A 20,716-nucleotide genomic window follows, 5' to 3' on the forward strand; every position below is an offset into this window, starting at 1 on the left:
ACATAAGTCAATTGTTTCGAAAAAGTACACATAATTTCTATACATTGTATTCTTTGCACATCGTGCCGACCTGTATTCGTGCAATGCTCACTGCACTGGACGGTTGCGCAACTTCAGATCCAGAGTGTTAAAAGTTACAGCGATTTACAACTTTTAATTTGAATCTTTTATTGCACAAATGATTGTCGTGCTACTATCACAAAGGCAGGATGTGAAAACACAAGGATTTTATTGCACAAGTTGAAAACGCTGTTACTTAGTTTTTCTTACTGAATGATTAATTGAATGTACCTTTACGTAAAACAATAAACTTGGCAAAGCATTACAAAAATTTATCAAGAGTAAAAAATAAACATAAAAAATGCGCACTACAAAGATAAGTCAATAATAAACACAAAGCAGTGCTACTCAGAAGAAATCACGCCAATAATCTTATTGCGCCCGTATCTGAACAAACAAGCATCTGTCGCTTAAGTGGCAAAATTGAAATCGAAGTTAAACTTCCACGAATGCAATCGGACCGCAGCTTGGTGGTTGCAATTGGTTTGTCAAGAACACTTCGCAGTGTTGAATCTGCAAAGTAGTTAGCCTTACATTACTGAGAAATTCAAAGGTGGCTACAGCGAGTAAAAATCAAATAGTGAAAAGTCCAGCATGTTTATTTTCACCAAGGAAGTTTTTATTTGTGTTTAGCTGACTTTTAACAAATGGTACAACGTTAGAATCTAGATTTATGACAATTTATTTCATCAACACATTTTACACTTTAGTATTGTTTACCTAATAATTTATTTTTTATGTGCAATTGTTGTTTGGCAGAAATGTCAAATAGTATAAAAATATAGGGAAGACCATCAATGCGTAAAAAACTAATTTTAGTGCCCACATTGCTGGTCATTTACTGTAATGTGAAAAGAACAGAGATAATAATTTGGGTCATCACTGATTAGATGATTGATGTACTTCCAGTGCACTGACCTGACAAGCTATTTCCTTGAGCAGGAAGAGCTAAAACTGATATGCGATTTGAAGAAGCTGTGATCAATTCATTGTGAAAAAGTTTCACTGCCTGCAGAGGTTCAGCAACAGAACGATATACCATCTTGGCATTTGGATTGTTAAATTCCCACATCTTAATGCATTTTACAAGCATTACTTAATAAATAAAGTATTGCATTAAGTAATGGTAAAACTTACAGCAATGCTTTGGTCCAGTGAAGTTGATACAAACATTTTATCTGATACAGTTAATAAAGAGACAACATCATTATCATGTGCTTGCCATATTCTGAGGATTGGCCCCATTCTTAAATCACAAACTGAAATAATGCCAGAAGAAAATCCAGAAACAATGGTGTTGCCATTTGAGCACAAAGTTCTAAAAAAGTCACAGTTGTTTGTAAAAGATCAACCATACCTGAATATTATGTGAACAGAAGATACTATTTTAATGCAATTAGTAAAGCACTGTTTCTATTGATCCTACTAACAATGAAACTTTAGTTACCGAATAATACCAGCAGAGGGTCCAACTGCTGTTTTGTACTCATTTGAAATATGTTGTGTTCGCAAGTCGATCAGCTTTATTGTTTCTGAGTTGTTTATTAGGACTTGTCTGAGTGGATCAGGTAAACACAATACTGATGTGATTCCAGGCTTGAATTCAATTGAATCATAACAAGCTACCTGACATTTTATAACAAAACATTATTCACTGTTTCTTTCAAACTAAATTTATAGGATCAAATTTAAATGACAAAATGAAGGAAACAACTTCATGCAATATACCTGATTTCCAGTGTAGGGGTCCCAGACATGAATATTGCCATCACAGCTCACAACTGAATGGTCAGCACCCACCAAACTGGCATAAAACACAGTTTTTTTGTGTTGTCGATAAACAAACAGTGGTTCAACTGTATCAGAGGTACTTCCATGTAGTGGCCAAAGTTTTACAGTTTTATCCTTGCCACTGCTCATGAACCAACTTTCACATTCACTTGAATGTAAACTTCTATATATGACAAACAAGAATTAGGTAATTGACACAGCACAGAGATGGGGTAAAACGTTAATCATACTTAACTGCTGCTGAATGCCCAACAAAATTCTGGAGGGAAATTTGGTTAAAATGAATGTGCCCATCATCATCGGCCAAACCGATCTCATGTTCCCAATAAGCAAGCCAGTTTCCATTTAAGTGAGTGTAACCATTCTCTGTCATAGTTAGACCAACATACAGTTTTATATGAAAAAGCTACTGCAGATTGCAAATAAAGTCCCCAAATTACCATTTAAGTCTTTTCCATAAATATCATTTGTGGGATTTGAACAAAGCAATGCATCAGACTTGTTAACCACAATTTTATTTCCAATGACTGTTGCCTTGGTAAATTTGTCAGATTTATCCTTATCTACCTACAACCAAAATGTTTAAAAGAAAATCAAAACTGAAGGTAACAAATTTCAATTAACCTTGTCTGTTATGTCATCCCCTGTGTCTCCTTTCAGTGCAGTTTCATATGTGGAGCTTAAACCCCATACAAAGTCATGATTGCCCAACAAAACTCTTTCCATGTGATAAACACCCACAAGTCTGGTAATTGGAACATATGCATGATAGGCAGTTTCAGGACAAAATGCCTCCTCAATCTCCCTCTTGATTGCTTCATATTTCAGTTTTTGTTCCTTAGACAAAAACGACTTGTCCTTGTGTTTTGCTTTCATCGATTTCTTTAAATAAGTTGTGAAAATAACAAAAAGGGAAAAACATATTTATCACATACATAGTTTTCTCCTCCTTTCCCCTCTGAGGAGTCTTTTGAAAATTGTCTATTTTTATCTCCCATTTGAACTGCAACAGCAATTGAATCTTCACTTGGAGACAAAAAATGTTTCACATCCAAATCATCAATCTAAGAAGGCAATGAATTGAGAAATTATAATTAACTGGAAAAGGCATGTACCTCAAACATAGGTTCTTCAGCAGGACATTCTTTTGCTAAACCTCCATGTTGTTGAACAACAAAATTGCTGTAATATTATACAAGTAAAATATATGTTTATATTTAATACTGCAAAAAATCGTTACCTAAACAAAGATTGAAATAGTCCAGTTAAATGTTTTTGTGCTTGATCTCGACCAATGCAGATTGCCAATTGTACAAACAATTTTGTAATCTTCAAACAAAGTTGCTTTCTTTTTTCACCACCTCCAGGAAATCTAATTTCAAAAAATATTTTTTTAACACTGGTGCTAAGTTATTCAGAAATTTAGTGTTACTTGATTCTTTTGGAGGCCAGTGTTCCTATCAAAGGTTCAAAAATTTCCTTAGACAGTCTTGGTAATTGGTCCAAAATCAATTTGCCAGTTTGATCTTGCAAAAGATGTGTAAGCACAGTACAACTAGCCTCCAAAGCTGCCAATGATCGATCCGAAAATTGAGTCCCAGAAATGGCAGTTGAAACCTGTTTAATTGAAAGAGGCTAAGAGTATTTAAAAATACTGTATTTAACTGATTTGTTATAATCTGGAAATGGAAAGTAGTAACTTACTGTATATGAAATGTGTGGAATATATTGCAAAGTAAACAAGGATGGGCCATACATGGCAGAAGCAAACTGAAGACAATCAATTACTTGTAAGTAATTATTTGGCACAACATCTACAAAAAACATTATCGTTTGAGAAGTTGTTTGTGGACTTTTAACTAGTATTACCTGGATCATCATAAAAACACAAATTAATTACCCACAATAATGGGCGAATAATGTGTTTTGATGTTAGTGTGGGCCCAACCTTCCTCATCATCCACTGAATACTATCCATAAGAATCTCTAATGAAACAAAATATAAATGCTTGCACATAAAATCATTAATTTTGCCCACAATTTGTCTGACATTCAAACCTGTTTTTCTCTTCATCCTTACAAGACATTCTGTTGCATGGCGTGGAATTGTTTCCAGAAACACAGTGAGACTAAATCGATTACACAACTGAACAAGCAGTGATTTGTCATACAATATGTTGCAAATGTAATAAACTTCACCATTGTTATCTGAACCACTCTGCATCAGCAAATGGTTTACATTTTCATAAAGTCTATTTACTGGTTTCAAGTACCATTGGCAGGTTTCCTTCACACCTAAAAGTTAACAACATTAGAAAGACCAAGTATGTGATGTTGTGTAAAAACTAACCTAACTCCTGCGCAAGTTGATTGAAGGTAATAACAAAGAATTTGGTGGCATAGAGAGATTCAAAATCAAACATGGATATAACATGAGGCATAAGAATTGAAAATCCATCTGAACAACCTTTTAGAGAAGTCAGCAAAGCAATAAATGATTTTTCAACCATTAGCAAGTCTTCATCTTTTGGTGGATTTCTGTATGTGTCAGTCACAATCTAAATAAATACACTTTAAAGCCCTCAAAAGTGATGATACTGTGATTAATTTTTTGTTTTCTATTTAATTTATCCACAAAATTTTAGTATATTTTTCAGGCCCCAGAGTAATTCAATAGTCATGGCCTTGAATACATTATTGATCAACTCACTATCAACATTTCCAGAAAATCGTATAACTCCAGAAAATATTGCGGCAAGGAAAATACATCCATTTCTTGGCATAACAACTGGTCAATAGTTGGTGGAGGAAAACATTCATTTTTTGATTCCAAGAGACGGCCAGACTCGTGCACATTATACTGATTTTGAACATCATTGGAATTTTCATATTGATGCACTTTGGCCAATGTTCTGCAAATGATAATAACTCACTTTTGTACAAATATATTACATATAAATGAAAGGTTTGTAAAAAATATATAACCTTTGAAGAGGTTCCACAAAGTTCAACAAATATGACAAAGTGTGTTGGACATTAGTTGGTAAGGTGGACTTGTTGGCTTTAAAACATATCACAGCAGCTTCTAATCGCTTCTCAAATTGACCACACAGAGCATAAGATTTAAGCTGAGAGGCAAAGTACAATTCCATGATCAAACAAAAAAATGTCAAAACATTATAATCAGAAATTATTTCTTCAATGCTTGCTGATGTCAATTCCTCATGCTTCTCTGTTACAATTGCTTGTAATGTGCTGGAAAGATCAGGCCTGAAAGTATTAAATAGAAGAAACTAGTAACACCCAAAGCAGTATAAAAGGGATGCAGGCATTGGTGTCTTTTAAATCTACTTAATATTTAATTAGCCTTTACCTGCCATTTATTGATATTTTGAATTTGAACAGGTTCTCTAAATGGTCAAGGGTATCAAAAGGATCATATCCAGTAGGGAGTTGGATTTGGTTGGATTCTGACTTTTCACCTGACTCTTCACTTTCATTTGTTAGATTTTCCATTCCAGTATTCTACAAAACAAGCATCTAGTCATAAGCTAGGTAAAGATAATGATGGCACAGGGACAAAATAATAAGGGTAAAAAAAATCCTTTTTTTACAAAGGGAGAATAAGAGGTAAAAGAACAAAAGTTTTGCAACAATTATAACCACAAACACAATTCAAGTAAACTTTCATGTAGGTAATAATTTACAGGTTTACATCTTTTTCAAAGAACATTTTACCTAAATATTATCAACAAGTTTTGTAGGATATTCATTAGAATTACATAAAGTTTATATAGTTTTGAGCATTTTTTATGCGAAAAGAAAAGTTCCAGAGACATATATGTACAATTAAACATATAATCAGACACACATATGTAACTTACTGTGTATCCAGGTGTATCATAACTTCTAGCAGCAACTTTACCAACAATTGAATTCTGTAAAAATGAACAATTTTTTAACCTATTGCTACATAATTTAAAACAGCATTTACTTACATTAAAATGTGGTTGCAACGGAGAGCAGCATTTTCCTGGATGTGGGCTGTGAAAGATTTGTACGATTCCTTGCTTGAGATGGGTTTGATGTTGATCAACCAACTGCCGACAAACATTTAACTCCTCTACTGCACTTTTCCCAGATAGTTTGTAACCAAATGTGATGTCTATCCAGTTGTGTAAGTTTTCCGAAACATAATCACTTTCTAACATTTCCCTTCAATATCAGATTTAAATGTTACGTAAAACAACAGCATTCTCCAGTTCCAACTTTTAAGGGAAGTCAAAAACATAACTTAAAGAATGTGGGGCAGAAAATGATATAAAACAATTATTTGATGTTCAAAATCATAACAACAGCATATGATGTTAAACTTGGAACTACAAAAATTACATGTGTTTGGAAACAAAGTCTTCGGGAGATTCACTCCATTCAGGATATCCAAGATTTGTCATGTCCTCATGCATTGAATAGAACACACTTGGATCGGTGTAAAACTCTGGAATACATTCATCAGGTGACCATGCCTGCATTCTTTGAATGCTGGCAGGATATTCATTTGGCTCCCAATAGGATCTGATTAACAAAATACCCTCAATAATTAGTGTTCATACATAACATTAGTTTAGCAATAGAATAATTATTTTACCAACCTAACATATTTTTGTAATATCGTCTTAGGAATTTTACGGGCCAAATAAGCATAATATGTTATTTCTGATAGCATATCCGGGATATGATGAGGAACGTGTATCTTGTTCGCCCCTTGTTCTGCATTTTGACTGATAGCCATTGAATACTGTAAGTTTAGTTGGTCATCACCTTTGTTCAGTCTGCAAAACAAAATACTCATTTAGGAAAAACAATAATTACCATTAACAATGATAACCTGCACGTTTTAGAAGATTTTTATAGTTTCAGTGCAGGAAACATTTATTGCATTGAACATTCAAAACAACCCTTGCTAATTTAGCTTTGTGACTCCAGGTATGTTTTAGTTCAGTGCAAATGTGGTTGAATTGGATCATTGTATGCTAAAGGTTGACAACCTATAGCCTATGACATACAACAAACACTTGCCTATATTTGGATTTTGATAAATCCCTCCATCCTTGTTGGAAAGTTGATAAGTCAGACACCCACGGTAAAATAGGATGATGATGGGGATCACCAAATCTCCGACCTAAAATATGGTGTATTTTATTGCATAATTTTGTTTTTTATGGGCAACCTGTCTAGATTGCTTAATGAAGAATAAATTAGCACATATTCAAAGACATGCTATTATGCACTGTAAACCCTTACATTTAATATGTGACAAACATACCTGCCAGTTTATTGAGATACATCAGGTAATCGTAGTTTGAAATCTTACCACAAATCTAAATATATGCACAAAGTTTGTTTAGTTATTTACCCACTTGCCAAACAATTAAAACTTTTAAAAAAGCATGACAAAATTCAAAATATTTTATCACATTATAAAAAATTAATATCATAGTTGTACATTAAATATATGTTGAAAGAAACTTTAAGAAAAAAAAGTAATGAGTGAGATTAGCTCACTAAAAGAATCTGGAACTCGCTTGGGCATTGTTTTTCTCTGCGATATAAAATTACTGCAAGTATTACATGTATATCAATGACACAACAAGCTTCGGTTCATATCGTTTTTATTTGAGTGTTTCTCTATATTTATATTTGCATAAAAATGATAATTAAACGAAGTAAGCAAAATTGATTTTTCCATTTAATATATCAGCTGACATTGTACTGAAGCTTGTTGCTCCATTGATATACATGAAGTTATAAGTTATGTTAAGTCAAATGTCACTTTCTGGAATAATAAATGTTCTGAAATATTGTGCAAAAGACCCACTTTTTGTGCTGGCATCAATATCGACCAACAAATAAATTACATACGCAAAAGAGTCATAATAATCATTGAGCTGCAATCAGTAGTGCACACATTATTAGGATTCATCAGTGCAACTGGTGACTGTAAAACTTTTAAATTACCAATGTTGATCGAACAAACAACAGAGAGTTTGGTGCTACAGTTTTACTTTCTGCACCAAATAGTTTCAAAGTTCTTCCAGTGCTACTTATCATCTGCACTGATGAGACCTTATTGGTCAAAACAGTGTGCACTACTGTTTACAGCTCTCACATTTATTATCTTTGGGCTGCAGCTCAATGATTGTTACAGCTCTTTTGCTTCTATTTTATTATTTGTATATTTAATGATTCTATTTCAAAAAGCAACTGGCATTGAAAATGAACAAACCCATTTTTCCAAATTACTGCATATTTCCGTATCCTCATGGTGAGAACATAAATCCTTCTTATAAAGAAATTCTGCAGCTGTAGAATTTTTATTGATGAAAACATTTGAAGATGATATTATATCATAAAAATCGACTTGAAGCCACTGTCGTGTATCCAAATGTGCCCTTTTCCATGTTAATGGAGTTAGCTGTTGAAGTGGAAAGCTGTGGCTTACATAAACCATCATCTGTAATACTTGAAGAAGCATGAAGTGAAGCTTTGTTGCAGACTGAAAAAGCATTGCAGGACTGTACAACAAACCATCTTCAACACTGTAATCAATGTATGGTTTTACAAAATAACATTTCCCTTTAGAACAGAAGGTGGAAATGATAGGCAAGATATTGACATGGGACACTTCAACAGTGTTTGCTGACTTCAATTTGTCAATTGATGAGGAGTTGGTTTTGTTGTAAGTAATATAAGAATTATCATGTTTCATGTGCAATTTCAACAACAGCGTTCTCATGTCTTTTAAACACAGCGAATCAAAAAATGAAGAGGTTGACCAATTTTCATTTTTGGGTGCTTCACAAGGATTGTCAATAAAAGTTTGTTTCACAAGGTCAATGTCACAAACTGAAATAGACACTTTGACAACTTGTTTTGGAAAAGATTGGCATGAATGATGCAGGAGACTTTGTATTTGCAGAGTTGTAAAGTTTTCTAAACAACTACATAACATGACCTCCCCATGCTCAGTTATGCTTGTCAACCAATCATATGAAACAAGTGCAACTACTTCATGGTCTGAAACATAACTTAGCAATCTTGGGTCCAATTTCAAGTCTTCTGAAATTTGTTCCATGGTTTGCACCCAGAAAATCTATTACCTATGGATTTTAGTAAAAGATTGTGTGAGCACACTCAACTGCATCCATTTATCATACAGGTATAAATAAAACTAGTTCAAATATTTCATAATTTTTTCAAAAAAATATTGTTTAAAATTAAACAACTATTTTCAGTCTTGCATGAGTTCAAGTGACAGACAAATTTAACAAAAGACAAAAAATTAAAATCAATAAAGTAAAAGAGCAAGAGCAGCCTTTTCAACAAATTTTGTGTTTTCTACTTTTTGTTGATATCATTGCATTGTTCATTTTCAACTAACTTTCACTTTACATGGGGGCCCCAGGCTTGATGATATTTGGGGTCTGTGACTACAACAAATAGGTTGGCAACCACAGATCTAAGCTATAGAAGTGAGAATTAGAATCAAAAGGAATCTGCTACTATAAGGTAATTATTTAATTATTACGTATATAAATACTTATTAATATTTAATTAAAACTTAATGGAAAGTGACTTAAAGTTCTTTCATAGCACGATAATCTTCAATTTTTAGAATTATTTTTCCTTTGTTTTTGTTTGATGCCATATAGAGATGAGCCTCCACCACATCATCAAGACTCATTACTCTGTCTATAACCGGCATGAGGTGAACACTTCCCACGTTAGGAGTAAAGTAAGGTAAAGCCTCAGCTGAAAATTGTTTAATAAGCTGTGTTTTATATTCATTGCTTCGTGGTTTTAGTGTTGTTCCAGTAATAGACAGGCGTTTTCTGAGGACTTCCGATAATAGTGAACCATCAACACTACCACCTCCTAAAAGCCCATAAACCACCCATCTTCCATCCAGAGCAATACATTTAGTGTTTTGTTTCCAAAATGAACCACCAACACAATCCAAAATTAAATTAACTCCTTTTCCATTTGTTACATCAAGTACCTTGTCAGCAAAGTCACCAGTTTTATAGTTAAATCCATATGTAGCCCCCAGTGACTTTGCCATATCAATTTTCTCTTCAGAACCAGCAGTTACAATTACAGTAGCCTGACATAGCTTTGTAAGTTGAATAGCTGCTGTCCCAACTCCACTTCCACCACCATGAATAAGAACAGTATCACTAGGAGCTATTTTTCCAACAAAGTGTAATAGTTGGAAAGCTGTAAGCCAAACTTCTGGTATTGCTGCAGCCTTATAGAGTTCTAATGAAGATGGGACAGGCATGACATGATCTTCATTAACAGCCACGAACCCTGCATATCCCCCACCAGATAATAATGCCATTACTTTGTCACCTTTTTCCCACTTTGTTGCATTGTTGCCAGTGGAGTGAACAACACCAGAAACTTCCAGACCGAGAGTTTGAGGAAACTTTAAACCAGGATATATACCCTGACGAATAAGTAAATCTGCACGATTTAATGCTGTTGCTTCTGTTTTTATCAAAATTTCATTGTCCTTTGGTTGCGGAATTTCCAGAACACTTTCAACGCGTAACTCATCAGCACCACCAAACTTATTCTGCTTTACCACTTTCATTGTTGAAACAGAAGCTAGTGACCGGTGTAATTGAAATGCAAAAAGGAACTTTACTGAAACACCAACAAATGAATTTGGAATAAACTTAAAGGCAACCATTTTATTTAGCTTTCTAGTCACCTATGAGATTCACACTTGAAATTTCATCGAGGGGTTTATACAAACAAAACATTACCTCTAAGTTCTCAAATGACGCCTCACGTTTGTAAACATGCGAGCATGATTTAGCGAGTATGCACGACACCTGGTGTCCTTGGTGTATACTTTCCAGGTCATGGGGCTACTTCGTCGAAAGACATTATTATCCCAGTAAATTAATGTTTAACTGCTTTTTTGTCAACCTCGATCTATCCCCGCCAGAGCGGGAAGAAGTACTTTTTAAAATGCTTCGATGGCGCTTGTTTGCCATGGCCCACCTGTGTCATAATTCGTCATATTGTACGGGTCTGTTGTTTGCAGCCTGAGCCTGACCGTTGACTGATAGCATAATTAGCTATACTCTGATGATTGTCATGTTCTTAGGAAGAGCGGCACCATAAATATTGATAATTAACGTAAATGTTGTAAGTTGCATGTTCGCTATTAGTAGGCTCTAACACGCCCTACTACGACACGCGGCCAAAATGCGATGATCGGAACTACCCGTTCCAGAAAAAAGTACAAATTTGATTTACGTCGAATGCCGGACAAAAAGTTTTAAGCAATGCGGTTTTCTGTGTTAAATTATGTCCAACTAAGCAACAACGAAACACCACCTAGAAACCACCAAACACAAACCCTGATTCAGGCAAGCCGAATTACCGACAAACGATAATATCACGTTGGCATTAACACATTCCGAATATCCTGTGGCAAAACGTCTTTACGTGCCACAACGCCAGTAGAAAATAAGTACAAACCTTGTGCGGGTCTATGAATTCAGTCAGATCGCTTAGTATTTAGAGTAGACTTTCTACACAGGACATTGTTGAGTTCTTAGATTTTTTTGTTTCATTTTTGTCGTTTGCTTGCAATTTAGCCTAGGCCTACTCTATATTTTGACCACTTATTCGGCCAGTTAGCCAGCATACAGCTGACAAACCAATCGAAGGGCTTATATATTTGTACTCTGTATTCATGGCTTCGACTTCGCGTCATCAATGGGTCTGACGTCACAATGCTGCAGGTAAAGATTGGCTGAAAATGCATTGGTTAGATAGCAGTTTTTCCTAAAACGCGTGTAGCGCTGCTGTAAATCATTTTGTGGCAATTTTTTTTGTTTAGGCAAAGCAGAAATTATTGAAGAATACGTAGAATATTCGAAGAATAAGTAGCAAGCACCAAAAACAAAAATTTACGTTTAGGCAAAGAAAAGCGTCTCGAATTAACGGCAACTAATTGGTTTTTGGTGCTTGTATTGTTCGACAATTTCTACTTTGCCTGAACGTAAAACTTTTCCCACAAAACAATTTAGGGCTGCTCTGCACACGTTTAAGTAAACAACTCCTATCTAAACCAATGCATTTTTACCCAATCTTTACCTACAGCATTGTGACGCCAGACGCATCAATGACGCGAAGTCGGAACCTTGATCGCCACACCTGAATTACTATTGTCTCATAGAATGTTGACATGGTTTTATTGTGAGTATTAAATGGTGTACTAATTTTCTCCAATTCACCATATACCACACGCTTAGTGAGGACGCGCAAAATTTATGGATTCTTGTCACGAATTTCCTATTCTTGACCCAACTGTTCGAGCAATTGTGTTCGCGAATGATGATTAACATTCCAATCGATTTGCAACTGCGCTGGATTGAAGTGGAAAATGTACAATACAATGTTGTTTTTCTAAGAAACTTGATTATTTTGGGCCCGATTATTTAGTTTTCTCATCTAAACGTGTTTTTTTCATTAAATACGCACTATTAGTGATGTTGCGTTTTGGTCGGACCAGCCTGGCTAAATAAACAAATTGGCATAAATTATCGCTGTCCGACCGAAAAAATACAATATTCTAATTCACACCACACATGGCCCCAAATTCTGATAAAGTTTCTCAAATAAATCCAATTTCGGGATCAAAATGCAGGTTTATTTTTTTTTTGTCCTGACCGATGTTGACCGGACCGTGTAAAGGGTCCAAATAAATTTTTTGCCATAGTTTTGATATACCTCACGACCCAAGCCCTCAGCATCGAATACAGGTTGCGGACATTTGATTCAGTTACCGACACAACTCTTTCACATATGCCATTGTTTATCAGCTCTGTCCCACCTAGACTTGTCTGTGAAACGTAAAAGCTGTCGGAAGAGCAAAAACTATTGGGGACCTATGTTGTAAAGTGTAGAACATGCATAAAGCGTTACATCAAAGCACGGGCAAGATGTTACATTTCAATTAAAATATAGGACTGCTCTTCTGGCATAAATTAAAGTGCTTTATTTGTCCAACGTTTCGTTTGCCATGCAGCAAGACTTCATCAGGGTTCATAACACCGCAATTTAAATGTTAACCACCCAACATTCAAAGGCAAAAACAAGGAAAAAGGACACGCTAACGCCGCTGCGGGAGGCAGTTTTAACAAGTTGTTGTATACTGCTGGAAACTATACACCCATTGTTCTTTATCATTAACACAGCATCCGGTTGTGGATGTGGGACATTTCAAGAAAGAGCCGTTTGCCATGGTTCAACTCTTTTCCCAGGACTTGGGCCTTATCAACGAATGTTTGGTCAACGCGGTGTTGCTGGCATTTTTTGATGTGACGTCTCGGCGATGCATTTTTAATCGTCCCTTACATTTTGTCCTGGCGCTATATAATTGCATCATTTTACTTGGTCATCTACACGAGCTTTGTTCATAATTATTTACAAAATTACCATGGAAATGTTACGTACACGCAATTGAACTATATCATTTAGGATCGCGACCCACTTGAGCGTTTTGATGTTGAGTCGTCGTCATGGCAGAGTATGATTTGCAAAGAAATTTAATTATGCTTGTGCAAAACTGGTTTTTTGCACTTTTGTTTGATGTGATCTGTTACAACAGTGTTTCTTGATTCGATAAATAAGAAGTGAATAAAAAAGTAATTTGTTAATGACAATTTGCAATATTTGTTATCACCTCTAAAAATGTCGACCATATTATCATAAACAAATATAAAACAGAAACAAAATCATTAAAATACAGTGCACAATATTGGGGTGAATGAAATGTTTTACTTCATTAGGGGTACCACAAAAGATTAAAAAGGGAGAGAGACCGCAAAAGAAGAGACTATGTGTGTCTTCATGACATTTTTACGGATGAGTGCGCCACCGCCGGTTTCATGAAAACTGCGATTACACCTGTCCGCTTTACACTACTGCTCATAACATAGGACTAGTCACACCCACACTAGAGGTCCATATTTCATAGCAAACAGTGTCTTAATTGGATCAGAACAAACTATAACTTAATTGCGAATCAAGACAATTTCATACTGTTGTTGACGAGGAATTTGAATTCAACACACAAAAAAAACGATCTATACAATCAACTTAAATATCACAGTCACTCAGATCATTGCACAAATATTTACTAAACATGCGTGGATTGCACCAGTTTAAAAAATCTTGCAAATATTGACAAGAAATAAACACAAACTAGTACCAGACGCAAAGCATAAATGTTTTCACTTTACATAGAAACAATTATTCTAACAAAAACACGATCGATAAGATTACTGTACACAACACTGTGCTTGTGAGGACGCTTCTGTGTTTAAATATTCCGAAGCTTTACTATAGGCGTAAGTGGCATCACGAACAGCTTGTGTGATAACATCTGTGTCATCGTAGTTTTCTTCAGATGTTTTAACATTGTTATTGTTGGGACATTCAACACGTCGCGATGACGTCGCAACACATTTCCTAGCCCCATATAAGTTTTGGGATTGTTCTTGGCTGTCGGTATCGAATTCACCGTTGGCCAAACGTTCGGGTTTCTCTTCAGCATTGTATTGTTTTAAACAGTCCACGGTCTTGAGAATTATGTCTTTACTCTCTGATTGCGGAAGATTGAGTAAGTAGCTTTTTGGAACAATTTCAACAATCCTATAGTTTTCATATTTTTAGGCCATCAACACATTTTTGCTATCACAGGTACTTGATCAAACTTACCATTTGGCAGTAATTCCACTAACCACCGAAATATAACTGTTTTCGTCCAACTCAAACTTGTTAAAAATTATCCATTCTGGGTGGCGACTGGAGTTTGAGTTCGGATGAATACGTGCCACATGTCGATCCCTTATGATGTGGTAATTTCCACAACCATCAGTGTGCCACGCAATCTGAGAATTTTAGATTCAGGTAAAACGTACCGTCTACTTTGTGTAAACAATTTTACAAAACATACCTCCATAAAATATCCTGCTAGAAGTGCTTTTTTAATGCTACTTTCCCGCAAATCTGGATCATTTATTGGCTCACTTATTGGCAATTCAAGGTTTTCCATTGTTGATAAAATGCTCTTCCGATTTTTCACAGCAATTTGGAGAGAGTTGTAATTCAAATAATGCTTATTGCACCATAACTCAGACTTATCATCTGTTTAATTGTTTTTAAAGAAATAGATTATCGTATGTCCACGTGTAGCATAAACATGAACTCCATATCGAACAACAGAACGCGCGGACCATTTCCAAAAATATTGAGGACAAAGAAAAAAAGCACATATTTTTATATCTGTATTTTATGTAAACGAAGTAATTGAGTCGTCGGTTAATGCCAAGCGCTCCCGGGTTACGAAATGTTGCGATGCTGTTTAAACTTTCGTTTTGTTGGTTTTGATAACATAATGATCTTTTCCGAGATCTTTAGCGCAAATATCCACGTTTGGATTGGCCAAAGATCGTGCAGAAACATAAAGCATTACGTTAATATGTCCAAAATTATGTGTTAAATAATCTTAAGATAGTATATTTTTTTCGTTATTCGATAAACATTACTTTGCACAAACTGTTGATAGATGTGCAGCAACGTGAAATGATCACCAGCTTCTTGTTGCAAGCGTTCGTGACATTTTCTTGCATCAATTTCGGCATTTCGTGGAATTACGAAGCATGATGGTGCCGTTAACATCGCAACAACAGACAAAACCTCCTGGGTATTATAAAATACAAAATATTATAGAACTCGATTTCATATTTTCTTTGATAGAGGAATTTACTGACCTGCACACAATCTTCCCCGCAGCTTGAAATTACTGTTTTTGCTTGAGAAATTGTAAGACGTAACTCGCTTAACACCAGTCCTAAATCCGATAAGTTTCCGCTTTCATCCAAAGCGCCATGGTAGTCTAATTCTTCCAAAGCAAGCATGTACGCTTCTGTGTCTATACATGAACGTAATAATTGTCATATCGACAAGAGTGAAAACGATAATGGCAAAATCAATCAAACCAGGAGGTTCAATAAGTTGTAGTTGAGCAAAGGATATATTTAATCTCGGCAAAAGCCTTTTGATGAGGAGAATCTTCGATGTCAATTCAGATTTGGTTATTGGGGAGGTTTTTTGCTCATCCATTTTCTGCATATTTAGCCTCCGAGTTTATAGCTGTATTGGGCAACAGTGATATCACGATCAGCTTTACAAACCTGGAATGTTTCCAGGGAATATAGGCGATAAACATTGCCCTGTAGAGAACATTTTTCAGTTCTTGTCATGGCACTGGAACGTGAAATAATTTCGTTGGAAGAAGAGTGCATGCGAACTCGGCAGTTGTAAACCTACAACAAAATTTACGTTTGGTTATAACTTAAAACAGAGTATATGAATTTATACCAGGTGACAGTGCAGCGATCGTATCATCCAACCTCTGACTTTAATTAAATAACATCGAGGTAATTCCATAATTTTATTGAGTAGGCTACATTACATGTTTGCACTGAAGGAACCCTGATGTACGTAATCTCACCTGGGAGACATTATTGGCAAATTATAAGGTTGTTTAAGTGCTTGAATAATCAGTGAAAGAGCTGCAGGCAGTGCACACTGTTTGGATCTTTCAGTTCTTATATCATTACAGGACTGGCCTGCTAAGCAGGCGAAAATTAATCCACATTGTGGTGATTTGGCAGTTATTGTCAATTGGTTTGATATTTTCTTAGGTACTTCTAGCTTCCGGTGAACAACCAACGACGAAACCACTATTCCAAACAACTGCTTTGGAATTCAATAGTGTTTTAGTCGGTTCAATAGCGGCGCATATTCTGAAGTTCATGAACATTAAAACATTTACCACTTTTTGTTGCAGTCCGCTGTCGATAACAACGTCAATATTTTCTACAGAAAACGAGGATTCAGCGATGCTGTCTGCTAAAATAATCCGACGATTTACCAGATTTTGATCGTTCGTTGAGCTTTTCAGCCTCTCATATAAAGCCTGAACGTTGTGAATGTCAGACAGAAAGATGATAATAGTAATTGCGGTATAGTAGATTCAGACCTGTTGCTTGCCGTAAGTAAGATTTCGATGGATAGTTACTATGTCAACTTCCCCGCATTCTCCTCGCACAGACAAAATTGCTGTTTGACGCACAATTTCTTCACTAGTCTTTTCGATCTCCTATACCAAAAAGCAGATTTATTAATTAAACATTACAAAAAAAACAATTTTATTCACCACTTTTGACGGCAAGAAGACGATGAAGTCACCTTTGATTTCTTGGTTTAGATGCAGTTTCACCGCCAAATTCGCGGCTTGTACGCTTACTAGAGTGTTTTCATCTGGAACATAATTTATGTTTAGTTGTTTTAGTCGTTCCGTTTCGATTCGACTTCTTCTTCTTTTTTCTTCGTCGTCCCTGGTGATCATTTTTGAATCAACATTGGATACAAATGAGGTTTCTTCCTCAAGAAAAAACAAATCGACAATGGGTACACCCTCAAAATACTCCTCAAGTATTGGCATCGCATATGAAAGGCTGATAACGATTAGTTTCAAGTCTTCCCTTATCGTGGTAACAACCCTAAAACAGAAACTTATTTAGTGGAAAACTTCCCAACGATGCGGACACGTGTATTTTGTATAGGAACTATTATACAATCGCCGTCCCCGTACATACTTTAAAACCGAGAGAAGAATGTCTGTGGCAACTGTCCTTTCCTGCGCTTCGTCAACAATAACAAAACTGTACTTTGTAAGCAATGGATCATCTCCCATTTCCTGTAGTAAAATATCATCCGTACAAAACCTATGGAAAGAAGGCGGTAATGCACATTTGGACGAGAACGACGGTACGAAAATTAACGACATAATTACTTTAGAATGGTGTCCTCACACGTGCAATTTATCTGCGGAACCTCGTATCCAACTTCGTTACCAACACTTGTAAAGTCCATTTCTTGAGCTACCTTTAAGGATACAAAAAAGTAAAACCACGGCTCAGATAACAGTATGAGGAATTTGTCCGTTTGATTTAAATTGAATTGGATATCTAATCAAACAACAAAATAAGAACTTATATATTTTAGAATGGAAAATATTTGAAAAAATATAAAACCGCTGTACGAATAAACAAATACAATATGTTGAATTTTTCTTCCATGTGACCTTATAAATTATACATAAGGTCAATCGAGTCTACATACCTGTGCCGCAAGGGATATCGCAGAGATTGCTTCTGGTTGACAACATACAACAGTTCCAAATTGAAAATTTGATTCCCTCGAAAACTGAGCACACCATTGTGGTATCTGCGAGTTTCACCCAATATAAGATAAGGTTTCTACCGAACTGTTTAGGACAGGCAAAATTTATATATATTTTTTATCAATGGTAAAAATATGGATTATCTTGGTCAAAATAATCCAGTTCGTAGACATAAGACTGATACGGCACATTTCATAATTTGGTAAAAATATATTGTTGTTCTTTTAATCAGCCAACCTGTGTGCTCTTTCCACTTGCACACCGACCAGTTACGAGAACTGCAGGACTTTCATCAACAGCCAAAACAAAATCATCCTTGACTTTCCACACAGGTAAAGTTTTTCTTCTGTCTAGTAACTCGTAATACATTGTTGAGTAGGGCAAACCGTCGAAAGGGTTTATTTCCAAACTGTCTTGTTCGCTCAAGGAGTTGCACAGTTCATCTTCATTTGCATCCGATTCGTCAAACGATTCATGTTCGTCGTCACGGTTGGTTATATTTGACAAAACATTCTCTTCGAGAACTGATAAACTATTGTCTGCATGAAAATACAACTAACAGTGAGGACTGTAGTCAGACGTGATGTAGAGATAAGTGACAAGCGAACGCAACAGACATTGAAACCATTTACCTCAGATGTCTCAAAACGACAGTTATCATGCATGCTGCTAAATAAATAAACAGACAAACCTTGTTCTGGTTGAAAATTGTTGTCCTCCAATGACCAATCTTCTAATAATTCATCCATATGTAACTTACTAAATTAGCAATACTTGTTGTTAAAAGGCTCACTTGAGTATAAGAATGACGCTGAAAATCTAGTTACCCCCTTATCAGGTATATAGCTCCTTCGTAAGTCTGTTCCGAAAGAATACAGTTGACGTGTCAATTGCTCTGGCGGCTGATGTAAGCCTACCATGAACTCTTACTTAATTATATCCTGAAACGTCGACTTTAGACCGTTTTAAAATAAGTTTTTTTCAAAGCAGTAGCCACCATGCAGTCACATACAATTTGAATTTTCCATGAGTTAGTTCCAAGATTTACACAAATTCAATTACCCTATCCATCCAGTTTATTTCATCATCTGTATCAAAATACTCTCTTATTATGTTATAGCTGATTGTTATGGCTTTAGCTTCCAACACTTGAACACGACTGTACTGGCCGTACGTGGTATGAAAGCTATTGTTCGTACCATTCAACGAGCTTAATGTTTAACTGCGGTACACTCTCTTGTCAAGTCTTTCTAACCTTCTCGCTCCGAAACACGCCTCGCTTGTCTCTTTATAATCTCTTACTCTTTCTGCGGTCGCTTTGTGTTTTTCTTTCATTTGAAAGACTTGGCCAGACAAAATAGCCTACTTTGTTAACAATAGACAAACAGGTGGGCTACTACGTTTTAATTTTCAATTCGGTTATAGCAGCTACGTGGAAACGTACCAATTACTCTCTATAGACTAGTACCACAACTCAAATGAGTTTGCATGCCAAAATACTTTCCAAATCTGGAAGCGCGCCACACTTTTTTGTTTCAATAAATGCTTCAAATGCTTGTATTTTGAAAAACACCCGCTAAAAACCTGAAAACGCATTGTAGGCCTATCAAGTTTCCAAAAAATGATTGGGTGCATCGAAAAGAATATGATGTATGCTGTAATATTCCGAATATAGCGATTTATATACTTGCCATTATTCAAACGATAGTGTGACAAATTTTAGACTCGTTTGTGTCCAGTGTTGTGCACCCCGGACTAACTCATACCAAGTCTGTTGTCGAGCATAGGTGAAGCTTTTACCTCCTATATATTAGTTAAATTCTTTACAATTCTGTCATTCAAATTTATCTGAGGAAAAAATGGTATGGTTTCCCAATTATCTCATTTTTCGGGAATATGTTTATTGCGGTTGTTTCCGTTTATTGTTCACGAATACAGCTTGAAACAAAACAAATTGAACAATTTTTTTGCTTTTATTATTGCCAATTCAAAGTTGTTTCGTGGCCCAGCACTGAAGCAAGAACCAATTAGACATACAGTTGACTAATTATGAAGACAAGAACGTTTCAATCTTACAAAAGAAACAACAGGACTTCCAGAATATACAATCATAGATGCAGACTAATTGCTTTTATATATAGGGTGGTCGAACTTTTTTGCTTTAAATTGTTTAACTTTCATAGGTGGAATATCTTTGTTTTGTGATTATTTCCTAGTTTTATGAACGATGTCCCTTATTTTGTTATGGTGTCGCCTTCATTTGGCAATTATTCATAGAAATCTTACGTCTGTTTCTTCAAAGGACTAATGGACGAAGTTACAGTTGCACTGCTGAACCCGAAGGCAGTGGTGGATGCTGCTTGTTTTGTTTGCTACTTTTAGATTTTGTGTGCTCTATGTTGTATTATGCAAAAAAGTATCTGAATGTATTTTTGTTGAATTTGTTAAAAAATAGTGTTAAGTTAATAATAAAAGCACAAGGCAGAATGTACCCTATGTTTTTCAGTAGGAGTGTATGTATCAATA

General features: G+C 35.6%; 3 protein-coding genes across 6 annotated transcripts; all 3 read right to left on the reverse strand.

Moving 5' to 3' along the window:
- Positions 1-169: 169 nt before the first annotated feature.
- Positions 170-8,986, reverse strand: LOC145897909 (WD repeat-containing protein 81-like). The gene is made up of 26 exons (XM_082986367.1): positions 8,138-8,986; positions 7,178-7,232; positions 6,931-7,033; positions 6,504-6,683; positions 6,244-6,426; positions 5,850-6,066; positions 5,736-5,789; positions 5,225-5,376; positions 4,837-5,121; positions 4,562-4,763; positions 4,202-4,409; positions 3,910-4,146; positions 3,712-3,837; positions 3,556-3,665; positions 3,284-3,468; positions 3,092-3,223; positions 2,967-3,033; positions 2,787-2,915; positions 2,476-2,733; positions 2,292-2,418; positions 2,082-2,217; positions 1,789-2,014; positions 1,508-1,686; positions 1,198-1,378; positions 979-1,132; positions 170-573 (listed from the first exon to the last, which is right to left on the reverse strand). Exons 1-26 carry the CDS (start codon positions 8,984-8,986, stop codon positions 419-421), a joined length of 4,890 nt encoding a protein of 1,629 aa, XP_082842493.1. The 3' UTR covers positions 170-418.
- Positions 8,987-9,011: 25 nt separating this feature from the next.
- On the reverse strand, positions 9,012-10,695 carry LOC145897921 (quinone oxidoreductase PIG3-like). Its single transcript, XM_082986376.1, has one exon. It carries the CDS (start codon positions 10,604-10,606, stop codon positions 9,488-9,490), a length of 1,119 nt encoding a protein of 372 aa, XP_082842502.1. The 5' UTR covers positions 10,607-10,695; the 3' UTR covers positions 9,012-9,487.
- A 2,855-nt stretch (positions 10,696-13,550) lies between these two features.
- On the reverse strand, positions 13,551-19,299 carry LOC145896304 (putative pre-mRNA-splicing factor ATP-dependent RNA helicase DHX32). 4 transcript variants are annotated; one of them, XM_082985093.1, is made up of 16 exons: positions 19,121-19,299; positions 18,882-19,049; positions 18,428-18,729; positions 18,130-18,234; positions 17,801-17,892; positions 17,604-17,732; positions 17,162-17,507; positions 16,985-17,104; positions 16,778-16,921; positions 16,134-16,265; positions 15,939-16,065; positions 15,711-15,871; positions 15,486-15,639; positions 14,894-15,084; positions 14,656-14,828; positions 13,552-14,589 (listed from the first exon to the last, which is right to left on the reverse strand). In XM_082985093.1, exons 2-16 carry the CDS (start codon positions 18,937-18,939, stop codon positions 14,217-14,219), a joined length of 2,607 nt encoding a protein of 868 aa, XP_082841219.1. In that variant the 5' UTR covers positions 18,940-19,049; positions 19,121-19,299; the 3' UTR covers positions 13,552-14,216. The 4 variants fall into 4 exon arrangements, with proteins under 4 accessions (XP_082841221.1, XP_082841219.1, XP_082841220.1 ...); XM_082985094.1 differs by having other exon boundaries at positions 18,882-18,949; positions 19,018-19,299; XM_082985095.1 differs by having other exon boundaries at positions 13,551-14,589; positions 17,165-17,507; positions 18,882-19,299.
- Between the last annotated feature and the right edge of the window lie 1,417 nt (positions 19,300-20,716).

Source organism: Ascidia mentula, chromosome 1 (assembly GCF_947561715.1).
Source record: "Ascidia mentula chromosome 1, kaAscMent1.1, whole genome shotgun sequence".
NCBI lineage: Eukaryota > Metazoa > Chordata > Ascidiacea > Phlebobranchia > Ascidiidae > Ascidia > Ascidia mentula.

Bases quoted from the DNA above. Each gene is read 5' to 3' on its own strand.
- LOC145897909 (XM_082986367.1), bottom strand. From the start codon at position 8,986: ATGGAACAAATTTCAGAAGACTTGAAATTGGACCCAAGATTGCTAAGT. The intron at 5,122-5,224 runs GTAAAGGCTAAT...TAATACTTTCAG, and splicing joins AAAATATCAATAAATGGCAG to GCCTGATCTTTCCAGCACAT. The intron at 2,218-2,291 runs GTAATTTGGGGA...TAACTATGACAG, and splicing joins TTATGGAAAAGACTTAAATG to AGAATGGTTACACTCACTTA.
- LOC145897921 (XM_082986376.1), bottom strand. From the start codon at position 10,606: ATGGTTGCCTTTAAGTTTATTCCAAATTCATTTGTTGGTGTTTCAGTA.
- LOC145896304 (XM_082985093.1), bottom strand. From the start codon at position 18,939: ATGGATGAATTATTAGAAGATTGGTCATTGGAGGACAACAATTTTCAA. The intron at 17,893-18,129 runs GTATGTAGACTC...GTATCCTTAAAG, and splicing joins CGATATCCCTTGCGGCACAG to GTAGCTCAAGAAATGGACTT. The intron at 16,922-16,984 runs GTCTGAATCTAC...CACAACGTTCAG, and splicing joins TTACTTACGGCAAGCAACAG to GCTTTATATGAGAGGCTGAA.